Genomic DNA, 25,128 nt, shown 5'->3' with positions numbered 1-25,128 from the left:
ACGCTCTAACTACTCAGACTGCATAAGGGTTCTTGTCTCAAGCACAAGCATTGTGACAGACACAGTGTGAGGGGTGGGGTCTTATTATAGAAAAGGCAGGACCTGATATCATACAGGTATTATATATGTACAGTTATACTATCACACAGGCCCAAGGAATCAGGTATAGGAGACCGCCAGAGATGAGGGAAGATGGGAAGAAAAGAAGAAATGTGAGGACGGGAAGAAGAAACAAGTGTGAAAGAAGAAGCTGCTGAAAGGTGGCAAAACTGCTACAAGAGGAGCGAAGGAGCCAAAATGGGAGAGGCCTGTCAGGATACAGGTTATGACGACGGGATGGAGACGTTAGGGGAGGTAAAGCTAAAGATACGTGATGAGAGGCAGAGTGAAAGGGAGACGCAGGGGTGTCATGGCTGCTTATCATCACACTGCCCAGGGTGACATTGATTAGCACTTGCCATCGGCAGGGAGCCTGTTAGACAGTCGAAGGGAAGGTCAGATAATTAAACCCAGCGCTGCTGCAACAAGCTGGCACGACGCCCGCCTCGCTTGCGCCCCTGACTCGCTGGAGCTCCGCGAGGCAAAGCTTGGGCCTGTTTGGTGTAATGCATGCGAGGAGCTGAGTGTGCTGATAATGCGAGCGTTGCACATAAAACAGCAGAGGCTGTTCATTTTAATTCAAGCAGTCACTCGTAGTGGCGGCGCTCTCACCTTGTCAGAAAGTTGAATAACGTTTTCTTTGCGTGGCAGCTGTTCTTTGTCAGGTGCATTAGCATCATCAGGCTAAAGACAAGGTTCTCTAATCTGTAATAGTCCCTCTAACAGCAACAGCTGTCTTCACGGGGCAGTCGAGTTCAACGGCAGCATGAGCTAAAGCCTCCAAATGGAGCGCGGAGTTCGCTCAGGATCTTTCCAAAACCAATTATCACCTTCGTGAGTTGAGGATTTATTGCGGGGACATTTCATTAGACGGCGGCACTTCAGCAACGTGTACCAAAGAAACTGCCGACTGAGTGCACGTAGTAAATAATCCGCCATTCCCTCGTCCATGTCGACAGTAATGAGATGTGACAGCTGCGTTCTGGCCTCTGTGAGTGATGCACTGTATAGACAGTGGGTGGCACCTGTGTTTTAAACCCTCTGTTTCCTCTCCCACCCTGTCACTGCTGAATTCATCTCTAGAGTGAGATTTTTGTGTTTACTTCTGTTTATTTTGGGCCAAGCTCTTGTGCTTCCAGAGAATATTAATATTGCTAATTAAGTGGCAATGTGATGTGAATACTCTAAGTGGATAGCAGCCACGCGAGGATGCAGTCGACAGTGTTATTTTTTACAGGCGTCCAGTTAAACCGACAGAAATATTTCATATCTGTTAATTGCTTCCTGTCGTTGCTACTGTACCGTACTCTGCATTACTATATTGCGTTGTTGTCATTTTCTAATGTACCAATAAATGCCCTATATTTGCGATCCTCGTTACACTCCAGTGAGTGTAACAGGCTGTCCTTGGGATTCGGCTCGGCCCCTCCCTTCCTGTCCCCCGGTGTCAGCAGCCACCTCTGTCATCCGCAAACCTCCGGAAAACACAAAGAGCACAGGGAGATTATGAATGTCCTCAATCAATACCCTCAGAAAGTACATCATGGGAGAGATGGCGGTGGGGGGGTGGGGGAAGGGTGAGTAAACCATATGGTGCCTCTTGAACTGTAGCCTATGCATTTAGCTTGGCTGCTGCCTCTCACTGGGCTGCATGACATCCCATTCTGTTTCTACTGAAGGCTCATGCATTTAACATTTAATAGAGCAGTGGCTTCACAGAAAGGTCACATGCATTTGGCACTAATTATGCAACAGCATCCCAGCCATTACTGCTGTATTTGTGCTATAACATGGAGCCAAGCCAACAGCAGACATGCCGACGGCTTCTCCCCGCGTGCCCAGAAGTGAAACTTCCAGTCAGTAATGCTGATGATGAATTACCTGTCACGTGCGAGCCGCTTGTTTATTCCTGTGTTAAATCACCTGATTGCTTCTCTGTGGTGCATTGCACATTATGAGCTGGCACTCTGAGCGAGATGCGAACGGTGAGAGGCGTCGCTGTGGATGAGCGGGGAATTAGACGAGACAGGGGGAGAGGAAAGGCGAGGAGAGAGCGGTGCGTTTGGGCCAGGATGGGGCGACAGGGCACTGCTCCTGGTGGCTGTGTTTGCAGTACCGCACGTGCGGGCTTATCGCCTGCTCCTGCAAACGCCTGGCTTTTACACAAGATGTCTTTATCTTTCAAACATACCGCCCCCTACCCCCACGACACACACCCACACAGCATCTTTGACAGCCAGCTGTACAGTAATTAACCTGACTGACACACTGTGCAACATCAGCTGCCTGTCTGCTCTTCGCTGAATAGCACCGTGTGTGTGTGTGTGTGTGTGTGTGTGTGTGTGTGTGTGTGTGTGTGTGTGTGTGTGTGTGCGCGCGCGCACACGTGTGTCTTTTTTTTTTTTTTTTTACTCACCTGTGCACTTATGTGTGTCAGTCCCTCGATAGGCCCGTTTTCCGCCTGTGACATCACACGTGTACATCTGTACGACTGCACAGACGGCAGCAGAGGACCTAAATAGTTGCTGACAGATGGAACAAGAGGAGGCTAGTGATGCTTGATCGAGAACAATGGAGGTGTGAAACACAGACGTAGGGACGCAGACTCGCTCTCCCTGCGTTGGGAGTGAGGGGCTTATGATGTTGACCGTGGGCTTGAACAGTCGCACAAGAATTGACCTGCAGCTTCCAAATGGCCATAACTGCAGCGCCTTTGTTTGAAGGGCTCCTGTATTTGCAGTGAGGTGTCATGTTGCCAGCACCTTCTCCTCTGTTACCTTATCTACTGTATTTTTATCATTCCAGATATTTTATACTTGATTTATTATGTGATACAGAAAAGAAATGGGTCTTTATATTATGTCCTACATGTACAGTACAGCAGTACACAGTTTAATATAGTTTGTAAATATATATACGATTTGCATTCCTTCGCAAAACACAGAGCTATTGATTTGTGCTCAGATTAAGTGTGCTGCCATGTCCTCAGAATGAGATTCACGTAGCAAGAGCCTGATTGGATTGTTGGAGATCGATAGGATGGCAGAGAAGTGGAGAGACAGGAGATGAGAGCGGGCGGGAGGGAAAGAGGGAAGGAGATGTATGCTGTTCTTCATTACATTTATGAAAGGAAAAAAATGAGAAGTGGCAGCGATGGAGTGGTAGCGTTTTGCCACAGTGCTGTCCCAACTGGACCCTGGAGTTCTGTACATTATGCTTATTACAGCATGAAGCTCGTAGTAACGTAATAAAAATCATTACTAATGTATACGAATAGTCAACGGGAATGACACTGTAGTACAAGTGGGTCCCATGAAAGCAGGCAAAGTAGGACTGATGATGTTTATCTGGTGGAATGTGGATTTATATCCCTGATGTATAAAAGTCCTAGAGGCGGAGGAGCCAGAAATAAAATGGGACGATGCCAGAGGAGCTGAGGTGAGCGTCACAGAGAGGGACAGACAACACGGGCTCATCTGCCTGAGAAACGAGCGTAATTAACAAGGCTATGGTTTTTAATTAATTCGACTCAATCAGAGAAGGCTTTCTATTCTTACATTTTGGACTAAATTAATTCAAGGACATGTGCTCAAACAGCAAAGTCCACAGCTTGTGTACACTCATCTCTTCTCCCCCCTTTCTTCTTGCTTACTCTTCTGCTTTTTTTACTTCCTTATCATTCTTGTCCAAGCGTTGTTTGTTCTTCATTTCTTTCCTTCTGCCTTCATTTTGTCATCAACTTCATGCAAATAGGCTCTGATATGGTCTAAATCTGGCGCCGGCCCGTAAGCCAAAAAAACACCCCAGTCCTGCCTTTTCAGCATTATTCTAGTCACTAGCCCTCTGCTGGGGAAGGTAACCCTGCAGTGCCCTCCAATGGTTGCTCTGCGCCCAGGGAGGATGTGGCAGCACCTGCTGATGATCCCGATGGCCAAACTCAAGCAGCTGAGCCCAGAAAACAACCACCATCTGACCATCTGACAATAATAATAATCTTTCTGTCACACTGCCAGCTCCATGTGGCCGGGACATCAGAGGGAGGCTATTACTCTGCGCGGTGGGGTTTACTCTCTCTAATCATTTATCTCCTGTTCGATCAGTGGATGCTATATTCTGTGGATAGGAATCATTCTGTCACTGGATACATGCTTTCCTCTCGCGTTCTTGATTGGAGCATGGTCACAGCACATGTCTAGAATTGAAAAAAGACAATGACAGTCCGACAATTTGACTTAAACTCCAGTTTACTCATTTAATTGATCCCATTATTTAATTAGTACATGGCTGTAATAAAGAGACTTTCAGTGACTTGAAGGTTCTAAACAAAATGTAAACATGTAAAAAGTGACTATGCACTTTTAGGAAGGACGCCAGCTGTAAAAATGACCCGATGCGCCTGTTGTCTGACCTGTAGATTTGTTGAGGAAATGAGTTAAAATGGGACGAAATGGAATCCGTGTGGCGCTTGTGCATGTGTATGCTTCAGTGGTCGTCACTGGGCGTCATTTCTAACAACGGGAGAGAGGAGCGCTCCTCACCGCCGACAGTCTCCGCCTAGAAAAACAACTTGAAAAGGAAACCGAGGAACTTGTTTGACAGTTTAATTTCCAGGTGCACTTCAGCAGAAGATACGCGTGCGACCTCCGCTGCCTCGGATTCGTTTTTTATGTGATATACAATTTGTGTCACTGCTTTTCCCAGGGTTGTCACCAGCAGCACATCTGTGTGAAACACCCAGTTCACATTTGACATGCTGATATGAATATGACTATTGTCATATGAAAACATGCATCCATCATACAGTGCGAACCACTTATCCACCTTAGAGTCGCTGGGCTTGTGTGAGCCACACTCACCTTCGCCAGGTCATAACCATAAGTGTATACTTGCATCCGGTATACCGTGTGTGAGTACTTCATGTCCAGGGCTCCTTCTTTCCTGTGATCGGTGGCCCGGCGTCAGTCTTGGGGGCGACTGCTTGCTGCCTTCGGGGAGCCAGGCAGTGACAAGCCAATGACAGTTGAAGTAATTGACTTTTAGCTCTCATGGATTTCCTGCCTACTGCTGATGAAGCAGATGGCGGATCAGCCTGTACTGTGCACACATTGATGTTTAAACTCTATCTCTTCCTTACGCGTACACATATTTAACCAGGTAATGCACAAACAATACAAAGGTGTGAAGCTCTTACCAGCTTGCATTTGGGCCGGTCTCACCGGTGGGTCAGGGTTAGAGACGGCCATAAGGTGTTGGGTTTGTCACAGCCAGGTTTTAGCTAGGTGGAGAGATGCCCCTGAGAGGATCTGACTCACCCATGTTCTGTGGTTGTGTGCATGCATGCAGAGCCTGCGAGGTGTTGGCAGAGCTGTCACCTAAACCATAAAGCAAATGCGTTGAAGTCATTGTGTCAGCCCCTGCGGGCCGCTATCGATGCTGCTCTCATAGAACTCTCCCTTCCTGGCCCTCAGTGTGGCACATTGGCCACATTCCTGTCGCTACGCGCCCCTAACGTGCGCATGCGGCCCCGTGGGAGTGCTCCGCATTCACTATTGCGCCTCTGCAGCTGTGCATGTGTGCGCGCTTCCTTCCTGCTCTCAGCATCCACGGAGCTCCTGCAGAGCACTGCTGCATTTCTGCACCATTAGGCCTCTCCCTGGGGTTGAGCAAGAGGCTGGAGCTCCACAGTAAATGTATTGGAACTGAACAGAAAGACGGAGAGGAGATAGAATTGGGAAGGAGGAAGGGGCACGGCAGTTTAATGCAGAGCAGAAATTAGGGTTGTTGAAAAACAGATTTAATGAGGGACCACGAGGTGGAAAGGTTTTAGGAGGAACACAGAGAAATGGGAGATGAAGGAAGAGACTCAATCACTGTGTCAAAATAGACAGGGTTCAATAAGATAGATGGTTATCCTGTAAAAAATATGTTATCTTATGATAATTGCAGTTTATTCTAATTTGAGACTTTGAAATGTGGCACATCCATAAAAAATATTAAAAACTGCCAGTGAGGTGGAAAAATGCAATTAGGTTTAATGTCCTTTTTCCTGCTGAGAGACTTTTATCAAAGCAAGTGACTACACGAGGCTGGCCACCTCCCTGGTGTCCAGATGATATTACTTCATTCCTAAAAATACGCGTTGAGTATTTATGTTGCGCGGCGTAGCTCTCCAAAGCCCCGGGTCCTGCGAGGCCAGCTGATGGAGGGCGTGTACGCCGTCTGCTTTTATTAGCTGGAGGAGAAAGTACGCGGTTTACCTCGAAACTGCGAGAGTGGGAGCTGAACGCATCCGGCTCAGTTACCGTAGGAGACGCTTAGATGCAAGTGGCAGTCAATATAAAACATTTCCATCCACCTCGGAAACGGCGCGCAGCACTCAGAGGCCGCTGCCATGAACGCAGTAGCGTACGTAGCGGTTCGCTTGTGAATAACACAGCCAATTAAGCAGCCACAACACAAGGCTCGTGGCATCCTGGGGCCTCGGAGGACTCAATTACTGCTCTCAGTTTGCATGGACAGAGGGGGAGAAAGAGACACAGAGAGGCACATTCCTCAAAAGAGGACAGTGTGGTTTCCCTCTACTGGAAATACGAATCCTTACTGTCCATGTGCATTGCGTGTATTCAAACGATGAAGAAACAGTTTCCAGAGAATAATGGTGTTATGCTGGGTGGTTTCCCAAACAGGATGATACCTAATGGGGCTTTTTTCAGGCCAATTTATTTAATGTGCAGTAAAGATGTGGAAATATGTGATTTATGGTCTGCGTCCTTATTGTGTTGAGTCACTGTTGCATTCGATGTTATTAGGTATTAGTGGCAAACAACTGCAAGCAAATGAGTGAACAAATTCTACTCTCTTGTGTATTTAAATACATCAACCCTGCCTGTTCAATTAATGTTTGACATGGCGAAAGATTCCCGGTAATTTTCCTGAGGAAGGACGTCGAGTGATATATTAGGGATGGGTTTGTGTCGCACAGAACCAACAGACAGGAGGAGAAGGTGAATGTAGAGCAATGTAAATGGTTTCCTGGCAGTAAAGTCAGCTTTTGGCGCATGTTTGTAGTTTGCCAAAGAATGATGTAGTGAAGCAGGTGAGATGAAAAAGGCCTGCTGTTGATATAATGACGCTGGGCTTTTATTTCAGCGCACTGTGGTCCATAATTACTAGGACAGCTCCACAATATAAAGCCACGGCACCGAAGGCCGCTCTGATATTAAACCAAATGGAAAACCATTGCCTTAAGGAGAAGGAAGGCAAAAGGAATAAGAATGGGTGGTAGAGGAGTGTAGCAAGTGGAATGATGAAATAATAATAGGGAAAAGGTTATCAATAAATGTCCTCCTCAGGCCTTCAGTCAGGAGCTGGAACGGAATCAGATGTAAGACAGTCGCCGTGAAATGACGTGTGTGCAGTGTTAGCGGTTCTAAATGTGTGCAGTACGTGTTACTACAGCAGCTGCAGTAACTACTGCTGTTGTGGCGCTTCCTCGTCATCAGCCACTGCGTCTGCTGGTCGGCGACCCGGCCACGCCGAGCGGCCCTTTAAGCAACAGAAAGGGGGAGAAGTGTTAAAACAGGAGAGGGAGAGCGGGTGAGAAAGATGGAGACGACACAGACGTCCCTGAGGGCGAAGTGCTGTGTGAGAGCATCCCTGTATATCTGATGGCTCATCCTCGGTTCTGGGGGTTTCCATCTATCCCTGACTCCACCACGATTTATTATTCTATTCACTGCGATAAATATTAATTATTGATTAGTTATTTATTCAATGAAACAATAAATAACCTGCATAATTGGAGCTTTCTGTATATGATGCCCATTGATAGTAAAGCAAAGTCTTGCACCCAGACATGAGGCTCCTCCATGACTCCTGCTCTGGAAGCACATAAACCTCACCTCTCCACCCAGCACTGCACTGATATACCTACTGTAATACACTTAATGCCAGCAGGGTACAAACATCCATGATTATGCATCTGCCACCTCTGCTGCTGCAGCCTCCCTGTGCAGAGGGCCTGGAGCTGCGTTGTGTGCAGATGGGCCTTGTGAGGGAAACCAGCGTTATGACAGGGAGCTATGTCAGAGAGGAGCAGCCATAAAAGCAGTTGGCTCCTGAGATAACAAAAGCCTTAGCTCGCAAGCCAGCAGACGGCCGGGCTGTACTACAGCATTTGCATATTCTAATGAGTCCAATGTTCAGGGTTAGCCGCTTACACTAATGACGCGTTTAGCGCCTAATAAATCAGTTAAGGCAGCTCCCTGCAAGAGCCTGGGGAGCTGCACCCGTGTGTGTGTGTGTGTGTGTGTGTGTGTATATGTGTGTGTGTGTGTGTGTGTGTGTGTGTGTGTGTGTGTGTGTGTGTGTGTCACAGAATAGGTCTGTTTGTGAGCACGTATCTAATTCTGTTGCTGTGAAATTAGTCTTTTGAACAAGAAGAAAATATAAGGGAAGTGAACTACATATTAGGTTTCGTGAGCTTAATCGTCTATTGGACATAAAACAAACACATGTTTTTAATTTCCCAATGCAACACAAACATCTCCCCACCGCTGCCGACGGCGCTGTCAGGAGCGGACGCTTTATCACTGCGCAGGGATCGCGCCCATCCAGCAGCTCAGACGTGATTTGCAGGTCGCCGGCGAGGTCGTCCGTCAGGACCAGTGTAACGTGAACCTGAGCCGGCTCTCTCTGCATCGTGCTCCGTCTCCACTCCAGCGTCCAAACAGTCGCAGGGTCAGAACAGTTTTTACGTTTGGCGGCTCTCTCACTTTTCAGGTGACACCTGTGGCCCATGTTCACACACGTGGGGCTGGATGTCTCAGACATGTGGGTCAGCCTTACACTCCTCTCTCCCTCAGCTTCTTCACAACCAAGGACACGTCCACTTGTATTGTCTCTTATTTCCTACTTTTTAGCACCCTACACTTACCCCACTGTGGGGCCATTACTGTTGTTCAGACTCGTGGAGACAGGACTTCGGAGGGTGAAATCTGTGCTTGCTGTGGCACCGGGACGCCTTTCATCTTCTTATCTCTTTGCCCTCTCTGCTCTTGATGCTTTTTTTTCCCTCTGCCACTCGCTGCATCTCTCATCCTGGCTTTTATGAATTTCTCGGTTCATTCTTCGCGTGCTTTCATCATATTGTAGGACGTCTCAGTAAGCCACTGTTGCTCAGTCTATGCATATTTAATGATTCAATAAATAGCTTGTGTTGACAGAATTCCTAATTAATTTATAAAACCGTTACTCAGAAATAAATAGTCGTGTGACGCCATCGTCAGATGTGATGTTACTGTGTCTTTCTCTGACCAGTCTATCTGCTAAACACAGCATTCAGATCAGAAAACCTACCTTATTATTATTTAATGCACAGCACGTGACATTTAGTTCTGGGAGAGATTGCAGATGTGTTCGAATGTAAATTATTTAATCCTGAAGTAATCACTGTTTTTATGAGAAAGCCTCTCCCCTGAGAACGGGGAACCTGTTCTGTGCAGCGCTGTCATTTTTCATCTGTCACCTTCTTTGCTTTTCAGTAATGGAACACTTGCATTTGTTGGAGTAAAGTCCAGAGCTCCTGCCTCTTGCCCTCATCTCTCTCACTGTCTTTCACCGTGGTGGAATCTCCTCGGTTGTAATTGCCGATATGAGTGATGGAGTGTTTCTGTCAGCGTGTGCCTGATAGCTCCTCTGTCCACACACACACACACACAGACACACACACACACACACACACACACACGCTCTGCTCCATTTGACTGCTGTGTCGTCCCGTCCTTCACCAGGCCAGAGGCCGTCATCCAGTCAGAGCAGGGCCTAGAACCAGAACCAAGCCTCTGTATCTGTGGTTGTGGGAGGATCATGTCATGATGTCAACTTTCATTGGTCTTTATCAAGTAGCAGTAACTGTTCCTCTGGTCCAGTGTTTTCTAATTAAATTAGTTAACTACTGTAGGAAAATCGTGAGCTTGAGCTACTATAGTAGGCAATATTCACAAAACTGCCTTCATAGTTATTGTTATTTTTCCGATCTGCAGAAGAACCAAATCTGCAAGAAAAACAGCCAAACTCAGACATGTCAGTATGAAATATGAAAATGGCATACTAACATACGTAGTATAGCAAAACACGGTTAAATCTGTTCCGTTCCTTACTTAGTGTTTTCTGTATAAACCAAACTGATCCGACAGCAGCTGTGGAGAGAGAATCGCATCAGATCGCAGCATCGTTGTCATTTACAGCCAGCTTGTCTTCTGTTTAGTCTTTCTTAGGGTTTCTCTTCTGTTTGCTTTGGGTTCTCTTTTAAGGAAGCAGATTAGACAGACAGCCATTTGTCTTACTCCCTTTGCCACCATTCCCACTGTCCCTCCATCCATAACACTATCCATATGTTACTCCAGTCCTTTCCACTCCCATTGTTCCATCCACAGCTCGTCTCCCTCCATCACTCACTCCCATCCCCTCATCTAGCTCCTTCTCCTCATAGATGATCTGCCAGTGCTGTGCCCTCTACAGCCCTCCTGCAGTGATCTCGTTAGAGGACTAATGCTGTGAAAAATGTCAGCGAACCGCCGGTTTTACTGCCATCACCAGCTCTTTGGGGCCGCCTGACGCCTACAGCTGTGTTGCCTGGCAACTCCCCAGAGAGCTTCCCTTTAAAACAGTAGAGCTGAAGTCTGCTCTGCAGTGATAGAGACCTGGGCCTAATAAGCATTCTATCTCATTTCGCCCTATCGTTTTGTTCTTGCAAGTTTATTCACTGCACTACATGAATGTACAACGTGTCTCTCATGTCGCTCCATGAATGAACGAAGCGATTTGAGGAGGAACTGGAACTTTCTGGATAATTTTTCCTCAACCAAAATGCATAAATATACATAAATGATGCACTAACACTGGTGATGCACTAAAATTGTTCTGACAAACTGTGACTGTGTGAATATTATAGTATGATGTCTAGATGACTTCACTTGGAGATGAGAACAACTGTTTGGGAATTACAAATAGTAAAGAGTACTACACTGGTACATAAAACAGCAATTCAAGGATAGGAGACATTGTAGCTTGCAGGTGCAGTGGGTGAAACAGTGCCACTCTTTCCATCCTATTTCTCATTGTAAGTGTTCAACCTATAGAAAATTCACTAATGTGAATTGATTAAGGTCCTAGAGAAAAGCATGAATGTCATTAACGTTAGCTGAACGGGGGGAATGGGGGTCAGAATGACCGCAAATATTTTTGCAGAACCTGGAGGCACGTGTATGAGTGGATGTTTATTAATCAGTGATGAGCGCATGTGAGAACAGTAATTGTGTGATAGTATGCGCTGGATGGAAACAAAGCTACAGTAGCATCGCAGTATTTTTTACTGTAGAAGCGTACAAACACACACACACACACACACACACACACACACACACACACACACACACACACACACACACACACACACACACACGCCATCTGCTGAGCCATTAAACATATCGTCCTGTAAATAAGCCCGAAGATATATACACACACACACACACACACACACACACACACACACACACACACACACACACACACACACACACACACACATCCAGAGAGCAGTGTGGCTTCATGCCCAGCCCTGCCCCAGGTGTCTCACAGTTGATATATTGGTGTGGCCTCAGATGAATCCATGCAGGCCAAACTAATGCTCTTATTAAAGGCTTTTTAAAGCTGCGCCTAAGAGAGAACGAGGAAGAGAGAAGAGAGGTGATGCGTCTTAGCTTAATAATATCCACCTCCGGTGATAATTTGCCCTGTAAGTCACCTGTGTCACCAGCTTAGGTAAAAGACAGAGTAAGAAGCAGAGCGACGGGGGCAGGATGGGGAGATAGCGTGACAGGAGGAAGGTGGAGGTGTAAATCACAATGAATGAGCATCGTTAGTCTCTGTAGCATCCAAAGCACAGGTTCAATTCATGTCGAAGGCCAGCAGCTGTGATGAGACATAGTTCCGATTACATGTTATTACGTCTAATTTGTTTTAATTGAGTTCTTTTCCGGTCTTTGTGTTTGTGCTGTCAACAGGCGGACCCCCAAGGCAGAGACATTGCCATCCGGCCCTTCTTGGAGCACTGTGAGAACACCCACATGACCATTTGGCTGGGCATCGTCTATGCCTACAAGGGGCTGCTAATGGTGAGAGGAGAGAACGCAGCGTTTTATCAGGCACTCACACAGACATGTCTTTAGTGTGAACGTCCACGGGAAATGGAAACCTACTGCAGCCTCAGAGGGAGTTTATTCAAGCTATGTTTTGTTTTTTCAGTAGTAAAATGTTGATGTTGCCAGGTTTGTAAAAGCGTGTTAAAAAGGAGCAGTGATGTGTCTACCTGCAGTACAGAAATAGTCCTTTTCATGTGTTTGCCATGAATTTGCAGAAGATCGACACCACTTTCATGTCCAGTTAGTTTACAACCCTGTTTTCAAGCCTGCCGTAAATATTCAGATTAAACCGTCAATGACACGGCTCAAAGAAAGTAAAACATCACACACATAGGATAAGTGACTCTTACCACAAAGGCAGGGTAGCAGCCAAAATGCAGTCAGCATCTCCCATAACATAACCTATAGTGGTGTTGTAGTGTAATACAGGCTGCTGAAAGTGAGCTGAATTAGTCATATTTAACACGAGTGAAGATGTTTAATAATCATATTTCTCCAGTTGTACTACAGTAAGATCACTTAGTGACTTGACTGATGTCTGCTCCAACACCAACTACTATAATGCAAGGGCACATTAAAATGACAAGGATGGTTTAAGATTATTATTAATTATTATTATGATAAGTAACTCGTGTATGTATTACACGTTTTTCATCACATAATATAAACACTTTTTTCACCACATACTATACAATAGTGTGTTTCATGTGATAAAATGTGGAGCTGTAAATCAACAACTTAAGTAGACCGAGATAAAACCACTAGCTACAGTATACAGTATATACCACTAAAGATGTCAGACACACAGACAAACCTCATTTAATGAGGAAAGGTTTGTATCAGCAGAAATGAGCGTCTGTATTCAGTCACTCAGGGCTACGCCCAAACACCTGACACACACTAATCCTGGACGACTGCTCTTCTAACTCTGCTGCTCACCATCCCACCGCCTCCCGTTTCGAATGGAGAAGGAGCAGTCAGACCTCCTTACACAGCACACGGTGAATTATTCAGCAGGCTGATGCTGCAACTTTAATGTTCCGCTAAACAAACAATTCACTCACTAAATAAACACTTTACCAGCATGAAACCTAAGGCTGCTTTTAACCAGTGTCTGTGGCCCCTTTTTTACCTCTTTAAGACTTTATTATACAACGTAATGAAGTTGAATTTTGTTTGATATTTAAAGCGTTTCTTAAAGCTATGTGAAATCTGCACTGCATTAGTATTTATGAAGTACAATAAGGAGCACCAAACAACAACAAAACTGAATAATTAAATCGCTTTTGTTTTCGTCTGAGAAAAGTGTCATGTTTAGACTGGAAGCAGCAGAAGCAAAAAAAAATCACATCCTGTAGTTTTAAACCTGACCCAGAGGAACCGATGAACTAGTCTCTAAACCAATTATCCTTGTTTTTATTTTCCTCATCAGTTGTTCGGCTGCTTCCTGGCCTGGGAGACGAGGAACGTCAGCATCCCTGCTCTCAATGACAGCAAATACATTGGGATGGCTGTGTACAATGTGGGCATCATGTGCATCATTGGCGCCGCCGTGTCGTTCCTGACGAGAGATCAACCCAACGTCCAGTTCTGCATCGTAGCCCTGGTGATCATCTTCTGCAGCACCATCACTCTCTGCCTGGTCTTCGTTCCCAAGGTGAGTGTGTGAGGGTACAAGTGCAGGGCTTTATTATCACCAAAAAAATGTGGCATAAGCAGTTATGTGTGTGCGCTTGGGCCCAGAGCAGCTGTGACGAATGCGCTTCTCTTGCAGCTGATCACCATGAGAACCAACCCGGATGCAGCCACGCAGAACCGCCGGTTGAAGTTCACCCAGAACCAGAAGAAGGAAGACTCCAAAACCTCCACCTCGGTCACCAGTGTCAACCAGGCTAATACGTCGCGGCTGGACGGGCTTCAAACTGATAACCACCGCCTCCGCATGAGGATAACAGAGGTCTGAGCCGAACCGACATCAGGGATTTTATTTATAGTGATTTACTGCATTTATAAACCGATGGCTTGTTGTATAAAGGACTTCTGATCACTTAAAGGCAGTTTGTTATCACCAAGCAGGTCTTTGTAGCAACTTGTACTTTCCATCTGATTCATTTCTCTAAAAAGACACAAAGTGATATTTTTAAAAATCCCCTGGCAATCATCTTGGCTTTTTCCCAGATCTCTGAGATGAATTGCTGCTTTTGTTCATCACGGTGGCAAATAGAAGCTCAGACACTCGCGGAGAAGGGAGGTTGTTACTGTATGTCCTTGGAACACATCAAGCTTCTCCACTGTTCAGTGTTCAGTAATGTAAAGAAGCTGTTGATTGTCCATAGACCAGAGGCAGCGCTGGATAATTATGTCTGATTCATTTTTTTTTTAATTCATTTGTGTTTCCTCTGTTCAAAAAGCTTGACAAGGAGCTTGAAGAGGTGACCATGCAGCTGCAGGACACCCCAGAGAAGACGCCTTACATCAAGCAGAACCACTACCCAGACGCCAACAACATCCTCAGCATACGCAACTTCACAGATGGCAAAGGTGAGAAATGGGCTGCGTGAGGGAGCTGCTCCCGGAACCTTGTCCTACCTCCTCTCCCGGTCCTGTGGGGCTCGTCTGCGTGACCATTTGGTACCTGGACAATTTTCCATCTCATTGAAGAAACAACCCCACTCTGACAAGAAACACAACACGACACGGGAGAATAATCCTCATTAAAATAGTTTATTTCACAGATACGTGACTGTGATAACAGCTTGTCACAGATACTTTATGCTCTCACACATAATGTCATAATCATTCCTCTCTGCACAGTGGCTTGTGTAAAAGACTTTAGCGGTGCATTCAGAGCAGCACTTTGTAGGAATATTTAGCTCCTGTCAGGAGTCTGTGACGTCTCAGAATGAGTCATGAGATCAGGTACAATACCTGAATGCTTCACAGTTGCTTGGCAAGTGTTGCACGTATTGTAGTCACACTATCGAGTCTCTCACCTTTCATTAAAATGCCCAGAGTGGCTCCACACTTGATCTGGCACCTAATTATTTGGTGTTCGGGGTGTTGTTTGCTGTCTGTTTGACAATGTCCTTGAGAACGGGCGCGAGAAGAGTAAAGAACCAGGAAGGAGCACCTAATGTGAACTATTAGTGGAAAAGACAAGCACATGGAGGCTACTGTGGGCTAAAATATAAATGGACAAGTCATATCTGTCTCCACCAGGAGGAAATGTGATGCCAGCCTCTGCCCACTTGCTGTGTGAATAGATGCAGCTGTATTTTAGATATTATGAAGCCTCAAATTGAATCAGTGAACGGTTACACCCCAGCAGCATCACTCCGCATTAGACGCTATTTTAACAGGCGCATGGCGATTTGCAGCAGCCAAATCCAGCTCGTGTGACGCGCACGCCGGCACAAAGCCTCTCTCTGGGGCGTCTGATGGATCTGTCTGAGCCTGGGAAGGTAAATGAGTAAAACAGCTGCGCTCGTTCTGCGTATTGGGAGCAGAGTGGTTTAGAATTGGTTGAGGAGCTCCTCGTCTGTTTAGGTTCATAGTTATGCAATGAACTGATAACACTTAATGAGCACACTCAGAGAAATGTGTCCAGTGCTTCCTGTAGTGTCTCTTCATGTGCGCACTTATTGCATTTGTATTGCTTCTAAATAATACGAGAACAGAAGGTTGTTATTGTGTGACGGCATCGTATAAAACAAATAATTGAGACGTCAGGCCAATCTTTTTTTAGGTTGCTCCACTCTGAGCAGTATTTGACCTTATCATTGTGCATGTAAAGTCATTAGTCTTGAAGTTTTCTTTACAAGATGTCTCGAGGCAAAGCTGTTATCGCGAGTCTAATTTAAGCAAACACATTCCCTCATTCTCCATTTGTTTGGAGTGATTTTGCAAAAAGTTCTAACAGCAGCTGGAAGCTGATCTGAGGCTCATTTAAGTGAGCTACGATTCAAATTGTGTGGGCAAAATAGAATATAATAACAGGCGTTCGTTCAGGGTGAGGCAGAAGCAGCAGGCAGGGACCAGAACTGGGCTTCCTGTCAAAACAGAAGCAGCCAGAGTCCAAGGGGCACGGCAAGCAAAAGTCCAACCGCGTCGCAACACGGCCCAGAGAAACCCGGCAGTCCGACAGGTGGACAGAGACAACAACAATGGCCTCACATGGAAACATGAGGCCATCAACAACCTGCAACTGGGCTTTAGAAATGAGCCGCGAGTGATTAATGCTGTGCAGATTGTGTGCAGGAAAACAGGAGCGTAGCCACTCACGTGTAACATGAGGGTGTTTCTACCGGAGGCTGGACTCGTGTCTAACTGATGCTGACTTTTTTATAATCACACACAGAGAGCCGTTAGCAGCCCTTTAAATGTTCTTAGTGAAGATCTCAAGAGACTTAAATGAAAGGGTTCAGACAATGAGAGGCAGCGTGTGTGTTAGGTGGTGCTCACGAATGTCAGTCTGACCCACATTATGGAAACAGCATCCCAGGCCATTATTTCTCCTTTGAAGATCGTCGGCGTATAAAGTTTCCCTCGCCCGGGTCTGCGTGTGCTCGGCGCCGCCATAGTCATCAGTATTCATCAGAGCAGCGGGCTAAATGTACCGGGGGCCGTGAATGAGCGGCTGTTATAGGAGTAGGACGCCGTGTCAACAGCAATTACGCTCACTCACAAAGGGTGAGAGTCAACACTCCACCTCGCTCCCCCCGACTCGCTGTCTCGACTGGCCGTCGAGGATACGTACAGTACACACTGTGATAGACTGACAGCTGGGCCTGCTTTACACCGACATCCATCCGACAGAGAATAATGACAAAATACCCAAAAAGTGCAGTTATTTCCATTAAGGATTATTTCGTACAACATTTCAATTCAATTAACAATTTAAAACTGGAGTATTTTTACATTTCAACATTCATTAAAATGAATTTATTGATTTGATTTTTGTCCGATAGTCTTTTCATAAAATTATTTCAAATATTTAACTAAAACACAGCCATAATAAAAGAGAGCAGGTTAATGAGTTGACCTAAAGTATTGACATTTGAAACGCACTCTACACCTCATACACCTCACGTCTTTGTAGGAAGAGCACTTAGTATGGTTACAAATCCATAATAAAGTGTATAAATATCGGTCCGTGCTTCTAACAGCTCGGAGCCCAACGCTGAGAGAACGGATCTGTTCTAAAACAGTCCCGCGAGCTCAGATCAGCGCTCTGATCGGTGCTGGGAAACCTGGGACAACTGGACAGGAAGCGGCGAGAACCGTTTCTCAGCCGCGATGAGCTTGTTTTGGGCTTTTTGTTCTTCAGCCTTATTAACCTCAGCGACCTCTCAAACCATTAAGAGAACAGAGATATTGCTCACGTCCTTTTTAAAAAGCCCTCTTGCTTCTTCCCTACTTGTACTCTTTAAATATCACCCAGCGTTTCAGATGTGTCTTCAAAGCAAAAACCTGAACAACAAAGTAGGGTCTTGTGTAAAAAAACCTCCTTTAAGTCATGCTTTAGGCGCCTGAAAGCTGAGCAGTTAGGTGCTCAGCCCGTTTGACACAGCCCATCATATTTTACGATGCCTCCATGTGTTTTCATTGCAGATGGAGAGAAGTCGATACTAAAGAACCACCTGGAGCAGAAGCCTCAGGCACAGTGGGGCTCCATGGATCCCTCCAGAATAAACAGAGGTCCCCTGGAGGATATCAACTCGCCCGAACAGTGAGCTCCCCCTCTTCTCCAGCACCTCTATCTCCTTGTCCTCCCCCTCCCCTCCGTCTTGTCAGCTTTCTCATCAGACTCCACTTCACATGTATTGCAGCCACCAGCAGCTCTCCGGCGGTTGCTCGTGGCAACAGGGCCCTGCAACAGCACGGACCAGCCCTGTACTTTTCTCACCCACGCACATCAACTTACATTCAGCATAAGCGCACACGGCGTCGGACTTAATGCGGCTTCGTACGCCGTCAGTCGCGCGCGGGCACGTGTCTGCCGCGTGTCTGTGTTTACGCGCCGCTGACTGGTTTGTTGCCCCAACTTCTAAAATAAGGCGGTCTCGAACGCGTAAAGATGGCGAACGCTGAGACACTTTCAGATTCACGAGGAGGCGACGCATCAGCGAGAGCGTTGCCTCCCACACTTATTTAAGCAGAATTCACAAGGTATTAGGATAGATGAATGGAGAAGGGAGACATGAAATATGTGTGTGTGTGGGGGGGGGGGGGGGGGTTAGTTACAGGGAGAAGATGGATTAACAGAGAAGAACGCTGGAAAAGAGAGAGCAGCGAGAAGAAGCAGAGGAAGTAAGAGGCAGCTCCTCGCAGAGGCTTATGTAAGCGCTGATTTCCAGCTCACAGTGGAAGCAGCTCTGAACACGGGGAGGAGAACACGAGTATAAGAACACTCACAGCTATTCCCATGCTGCATGAATGTTTGAGCAGGTGGAGGCAGGAGAGAGGCAGGCGAACACGCATGAAGCTTAGTAACGGTGACTAGAGGAGGAAACGGTGACGACAGGACGGACGAGGGTCACACCATCTAATGAGAGCAGAAACTCAGCAACGCTGACGAGCCTGAGGATCATTAATATTTAAAGTAATTAAGAGTCCCTTCTAGGTCTATTTCTGAATGAGCTTGAATCCCCCCCCTTTATGTTTTACATAACTGGCATTTGGTTATGTAATGTCTCCTGCAAACGGCTGGCAGTGGAGCCGAGGTAGGGTGCGAACTGTCACACCAGGCAGAAGCATGAAATGTTCTTTTTGTCAGATGATCCCGGAATCCAGGAGGCACAGCGGATTAGGGGTTTAGTGAGAAGTGAAGGAGTGGGGGGGGGGGGGTTGTGCTGAAGAATACGGGGAGCACAATTAGAGGGATTTCTCGGGGCGCGCGTGAGCGATGCTTCACTCCTCCTTTCTGGGTTTTGTTCAGGTTTGTTACCGCAAAACCGGGCCGCTGCCGTGAGAAGTGTTCCCAACTTTGGTTGCGCGTCATGAACTCCCGTTCCCCTTTGCACATTGTGACTGTGTCACCGTTTGCTGTCTCCCTGCAGCATACAACGTCGACTGTCCCTGCAGCTCCCCATCCTGCACCACGCCTACCTACCTTCCATAGGAGGGGTGGACGCCAGCTGCACCAGCCCCAACGGCAGCCCAGGTTCCAGCCCACGGCACAGACACATGCCCCCCTCCTACCGGGTGATGGTCTCTGGCCTGTGAGCTCTGTCCGCTCCCCCGCCTGGCTCTTTGCAGAGGAGACATATATGGTTCTTTTTTTCTACAACAAATAGACTGATATCATCAGCGTATGTGCGTATTTTGTCTCGGAACAAGGAGGACAGGGGGAGAGGAGAGGGAGGGGGGCCGAGGTCCGCTCGTTGTACCTCTCCTCCCCGACCTCTCGGGAGAACTGGGACCCTCAGTCGGGAAAGGGGTGCGAGGAGTGTGAGTGGGCTCTGGATGACTATCAAACCCCCACAATTCACAGCGACGTTCATCTGCTCCTCCTGCTTATACAGGCATATACACATATGCACAGACGACCCACACACACACACACACACACACACACACACACACACACACACACACACACACACACACACACACACACGCGCCCCAGCAGCAGAGCGACGGTGGACCGGCCCAGATCTGACCTGTAGCCTTATCTGCTTCAGAGGGGGTCGTCCGTTTATGTTACGTACTCGTCGTATGTATGTGCTCGCGGCTACGTTTGAGCTTCTCATCCAACTTGAGTATTTCACAGCTTCAGTCACTGGAAACCAGTGTGAAAACGAACAAAAATCATCCCATCCCCTACCCCCCCCCCAACCTTGTGGAGACGTGTAAATAGAATAATTCCTGACTTTGATGTACTGTAAGCTTTGTATTTGCTGTGAATGGACAGTCAACCTGTGGAGCTCGTGTCAGAGGCAGGCAGACACGGACATTTCTGATGAAAGCGGCAAAAACACAGCGCCCTGCAGAGAACCAGACACGTGTGTGAATGAGATACGGAGGGTCTGGCTCTGTGCAACTGCTGGTGCATTAGCCCACGAGCGGCAGCATACGATGCATCAAAGCTACATGAAGCGGCAGCAGGGGCCGGAACCGGAGCAAGACGCACACGACGCCCGCTCCCTCCCACTTTTGCTAAATTTGCACCACTGGTTCCACATCCGGCTGCGTGAGCCTTTCATACCTAACCTGCTTAATATGCCCTCAGAAAGCATGCTCTACCGGATCCTGATGCTACGTTAGGAAATATTGACACAAGACACCACAGGAGTGCTGCACACTTGTCTTTTTCAAGCAGACACTCACATGTACACTTATGATGCAAGAGAGCACCTTATGAAATCAGGTGCTTCACACACTCGGCGTTAGTGACAGGCCCGGTCATTCCGATCCCCGCGGAGTCATCTCACTCGACTGTTAAGACGTCCACTTGATCCCATCCTGGAAACTGAGGAGCACGGCCGAGGGCCGCGAAGCCACATCTTTGGAGAGAAGGAAGGAAGCCGGACGCGACTGTTGGAGAGGATGTGGGTCGACGGCGTCCGCGGTGGAGTCGGATCCGGTGGGTCGGCCTGAACTTCCACGAGCGCCAGCGCCGCAGCTGAACCGGTGAACACCCGCGCGCCAAGGTGACGGCACTGCTGGTCCCGGCGACAGAGCAGAAAGTGCAGACGCAGGGATTTCTCTCAGTTAATATCAAGTGTCGGGAAAAGTGACTTCGCTCTTAGCAACAGTGAACATCGCTGCGTTGCTATGGAAATCGGATTCAGCGCCGCTGGAATTGGCTCTAGGAGGCTGCACTGAGGGGGAACGGTCATCGACACGGTGTCGTCATGTTTTTGTACAACTGCCCTCATAGGGGGAAAAAAGCAAACAATGACTCCACACAAAAGGACTCTTTTCTCAAGTGTACGAAGGTTTGTTCTCAGCATATGTTTCACCATCGGTGTCTTGGTTTCTAGTTTTTACAGCGCTTGTCGAGCGCTGTGCCTGTTGTCTTATATTGTAGCCTGCAGGACCCACAGTACATCGGGTGGTACCGGCACTCACCCAGCAACCTACAACATCGGCCACATATCTGTAAATTGTGCGTGTCATAGGTTTATTTGAATTCAATGCCTCAATGCATGGGACAGTGTGGGAGAACTTGGAGTGGGTTTCCCCCCTCCCCCTTCCACCCCCCGTCAGCTGCCTCTGGCTAGAAACGCAGTCAATCAGCCTCCGGGTTTGAAGGTGGAGCGGGAGACGAGCCGGAGATCCACCTACTGTGGGACAAACGTGCTGAGCGCAGGAGCAGCGGAACCCCCAAGCACAGAGATCCAGGGAGCCACAGCTTCTCCCGCAGCTGCCAACCAGAGAATCACAGAGAGACGTTGTCAGAAGGTGGTTCTTCCTTCAGGAGAAGAAAAATCAACTGCACATTTTATATATTACATTATATGTGATTGTGTACAATTTGCTGATACCCTGATGATGGTGTCCATGTATGGAATATTTGGTATTTGGCTTTCTCAAGACGGCATGAAATCCAATGTATAATTCACAGAGTTACCTCTGTTCTTGCAAATGTTGTGACAAATCCACTCAGTGGTTTTCATCCTCGCACCCAGATTTGGTTTGTACATGTTTTCTAGCAAAACATTTCGAGTTCCTTTAACCTGTTTGATCCGCTCACACACGTCAACGCCAAATGTCTCAGTGGACAGAGTCAACGTCATCATGTCGACTGTTCTTCTGGTTTAGCAGTCATTCACTGAGGGCAATAAAGTGAAGGAAGTAGCAAACCATCAAATGTTTTTTCTGGAATTCAAGAAATCTTCAAACCTACTTTTTCCATCCACAAATGCCAAATGCAGATCATCAGGTATTGTCGTGGTTGTTTTTACTTTTCTGTGCCCTGATTTGGTTTTTGTTTTGTTATTATTCATTTAAACTATTTCTTTTTAACGTTGATAAAAAATTATTCCAATGCAATTGTGGTAGGTCAAGGGCTCATGATTTCCTGTAATAAATATGTTCACGCTGATGGTTTTTGTTTGGACTTTTTACGTTTTCGTTGGACGGTCAAAGCGACATATACGTATATAATTATATCTTTGTATGTGTCATCATCAGGGTTTCTGGACTAAATGAAACATGCGTGTCCAAAAATATAACAATATGACATATATATTAAGTGGAACAACACACAACACCATATTGTTACTGTTTTGTCAGTTTGATATGTGGTATCACATGGCGTTAAGTTTAATTAAGAGTTCAAATGGTAAACAAAACATATGTTTAATGCAACATGTTCAAGAGGGGCAATAACTTGTTTTCTTATTACAGAAAGAATAGAGAATATATATATATATGTATATGTAAAGGTCTTTACCTACATTCTCATTTTTACATAGGAAATATTTCACAAATGCGCCGCAAGGATACTTGGCAGTGATTTTTTAATTACAGTATCTGTAACTATGTTATGTACAGATGAGGTATAGATATGAACAAGTTGTATAAAATAAGTATCACACTTGGAACACCTGAACATTTTTGGAGCCATTAGTTGTTATGGGAGGATGTTCTTTTGTTCTTTTATTGTCTGAATGTTATGGACAGCCTTTACTTTTCACGTCATCGTTGAATAAAGTGAGACTGAAAATAATCCGCTGTTTGATTTGTCGGCACTCGAGCGTTTGGCCTTTCACCACGTGAGCGAGTCTCGCTGCTTCTCTCGTCTCCTCTACACTGTCACTCCTTATCAATATTTATATTTTCTGCTCTGGAGACTGGGGCCATCGTGGGAGGTTCCGGCAGCGGCCTGACACTTTTAATTGCTTACAACAGAAACAGAGACGGGTCGCTGTGTGAGGTAAATGAGACGGGACAGTCACTCACACGACTGCACCAGTTATTTATAAAGATCGCATCTTTAAACTGAGCTTAGCTGTGTTTTAATTACATTTGAATGGGGGCCTTTTGGTGTCGTTGCTTGGCTCAGTCTAGCAGCGGGTCAGAGCTTTAATAGACACGTTTGGTGTGTTGGAAGTTGAGAAACCCGTCTACGGTTACGCTGGTACGTGGCCGCGTGAGCCGCCCGCTGCCCACTCACACACAGTGGGACACCTTCCTAATGAAAAGACCTGGATGTCGAGGGTTGCTAAATAATGGAGCCCTTAGGAGGAAGCCAGCGGCAAACAGGAGGAAGGTGATGAGTGTTTTTCTGTGTCCTGAGCTTTTCTTTATCCTTACTTTAAATATTCAGCGGGTCGATGGCGCATGCAACGCACAGGTGGAACTGGCTGCAGAGATCGTACACAATACAGAGCTGTCACATGCAGCCATACAGATGAATCAAACACCCTACTTCCTATTAATATTCATTTATCAATAATTGCTATGTTTATATGTGTTATGTCAGAGGACCTATAAAGTATGAGTAGCTTCATATGTGCAGCACATACAAACCAGTGTGTAAAGGGTGACTTACAGTTGCAGCAGGTGACAGCACAGACAGACTCGCTCATTCAGATGTCTCTGGAACTGATGACCTTGTGATGGCCGTAATTGTCGCTCAGACTCTCTAAGAGCTTTTAAATCCAGCGTGGTGCCGCCGCTGCCGCTCGCTGATGTAAAGATAACCATAGATTTCACAGAGCGGCTTCCACAGGGAGAAGCTCTCCAGTGTGTGCAGACGCTGCGCGACCTTTAGCTCGTCTCGGCGGGACCACGCTGTGCAAATGGAAGGCGGGTTGATTAAGTTGACCTGGGAGCATCTGTGTATCCTCTTTCACATGAGATGGATCCATCGGAGACATGAAGCCTTCGGTCCGAGGCGAAATCAGCGAAGCGCACGGGCCTGAGCCGCTATATCCAATTTATCCCACTCGCTCGCAAACGCGCATGTTAAGATGGAGACGCGCGATACGAGGGCGTGCGAACGCAACACAAAAGGTCACGGTGTCCGCGAAAACATCAAACGGACTGACGTGAAAAGCTGTACATTCATGGAGGAAACCTGCTGAATTGTGACCTTTGTTGCGGCGCATGTAACAGAATGCGTTCACACTTGGCTTCCGCTAACAGGAAGCTGAGAGCAAATTGGTGAATTAAAAGACAACGTAAAGGATGTAAATAATTTAAAACGATGAGCACCAAATTACTGGGTTTTCATCTGATAAAGATGTGTCTTGAACAATCATCAGCCACTGACATGAGGGCTTTCATTTCCAGCAGCACAAAAGAATAAGCGCCTCTTCCTCCGTCCTCAGGCCCTTATTAGAGCGTTTCTGCAGAGGCCTCACTAACCCTTATTAGCGGTTTATTACCTGTGTCACTGGTCACCATTATCCTCAATAATGTGCAGCATTCCAATATTTCCAGACGCGACTTCTAATCCCTGCTCAGCGCCACATTAAGGCGATCCACCCTCATCCAGACGTGTGGTCAAGGGCACGTGGGACAAACGGGACGCTGCATCAGTATGCTGGTCAGACGCGGAGCCGAGCGCGCTCCACACAGACGCCCGGCAAGGTGATCGCTCACGTTCCAATTGAAACATCGCTGATAATAACTCAATAATCACATTATGTTATATGCGATGTACAAAATCCCTGATGTATGCTGGGGGAAAAAAGCCTCGTTCCGGCGCTTGAAAAACAGCCGTCACCTGGAGGAGAGCGCGTGCCGGCGCTGACGGATGCCTCCGCGCACACGGGGGACACGTGATTAGAGGGAAGAGTTATGGCCAGCAGTTACAGCCCGCGTGCACATAAATTCACGGCTGACATATAATGACGGCACACTCGGCTGAAGC

The 25,128-nt window shown here is 46.8% G+C and overlaps 1 protein-coding gene across 2 annotated transcripts in view; it reads left to right on the top strand.

Annotated features, from left to right (window-relative positions):
• The window catches only part of gabbr2 (gamma-aminobutyric acid (GABA) B receptor, 2), a 113,688-nt gene extending 90,711 nt beyond the window's left edge, over positions 1-22,977 (top strand). For both annotated transcript variants that reach the window (XM_029167111.3, XM_029167110.3), the window contains 6 exons: positions 12,165-12,275; positions 13,735-13,959; positions 14,077-14,259; positions 14,714-14,843; positions 17,913-18,030; positions 19,361-22,977. In XM_029167111.3, the coding sequence (XP_029022944.1) occupies positions 12,165-12,275; positions 13,735-13,959; positions 14,077-14,259; positions 14,714-14,843; positions 17,913-18,030; positions 19,361-19,526 (933 nt within the window). In that variant the 3' untranslated portion in view covers positions 19,527-22,977. The remainder of the gene's footprint in view (positions 1-12,164; positions 12,276-13,734; positions 13,960-14,076; positions 14,260-14,713; positions 14,844-17,912; positions 18,031-19,360) is intronic.
• Positions 22,978-25,128: the final 2,151 nt, after the last annotated feature.

The sequence above is a fragment of the Betta splendens genome, chromosome 11 (genome assembly GCF_900634795.4).
Source record: "Betta splendens chromosome 11, fBetSpl5.4, whole genome shotgun sequence".
Lineage (NCBI taxonomy): Eukaryota > Metazoa > Chordata > Actinopteri > Anabantiformes > Osphronemidae > Betta > Betta splendens.
Note: the sequence above shows the minus strand (reverse complement) of the source record. Positions and strands in the feature narration are given on the sequence as shown.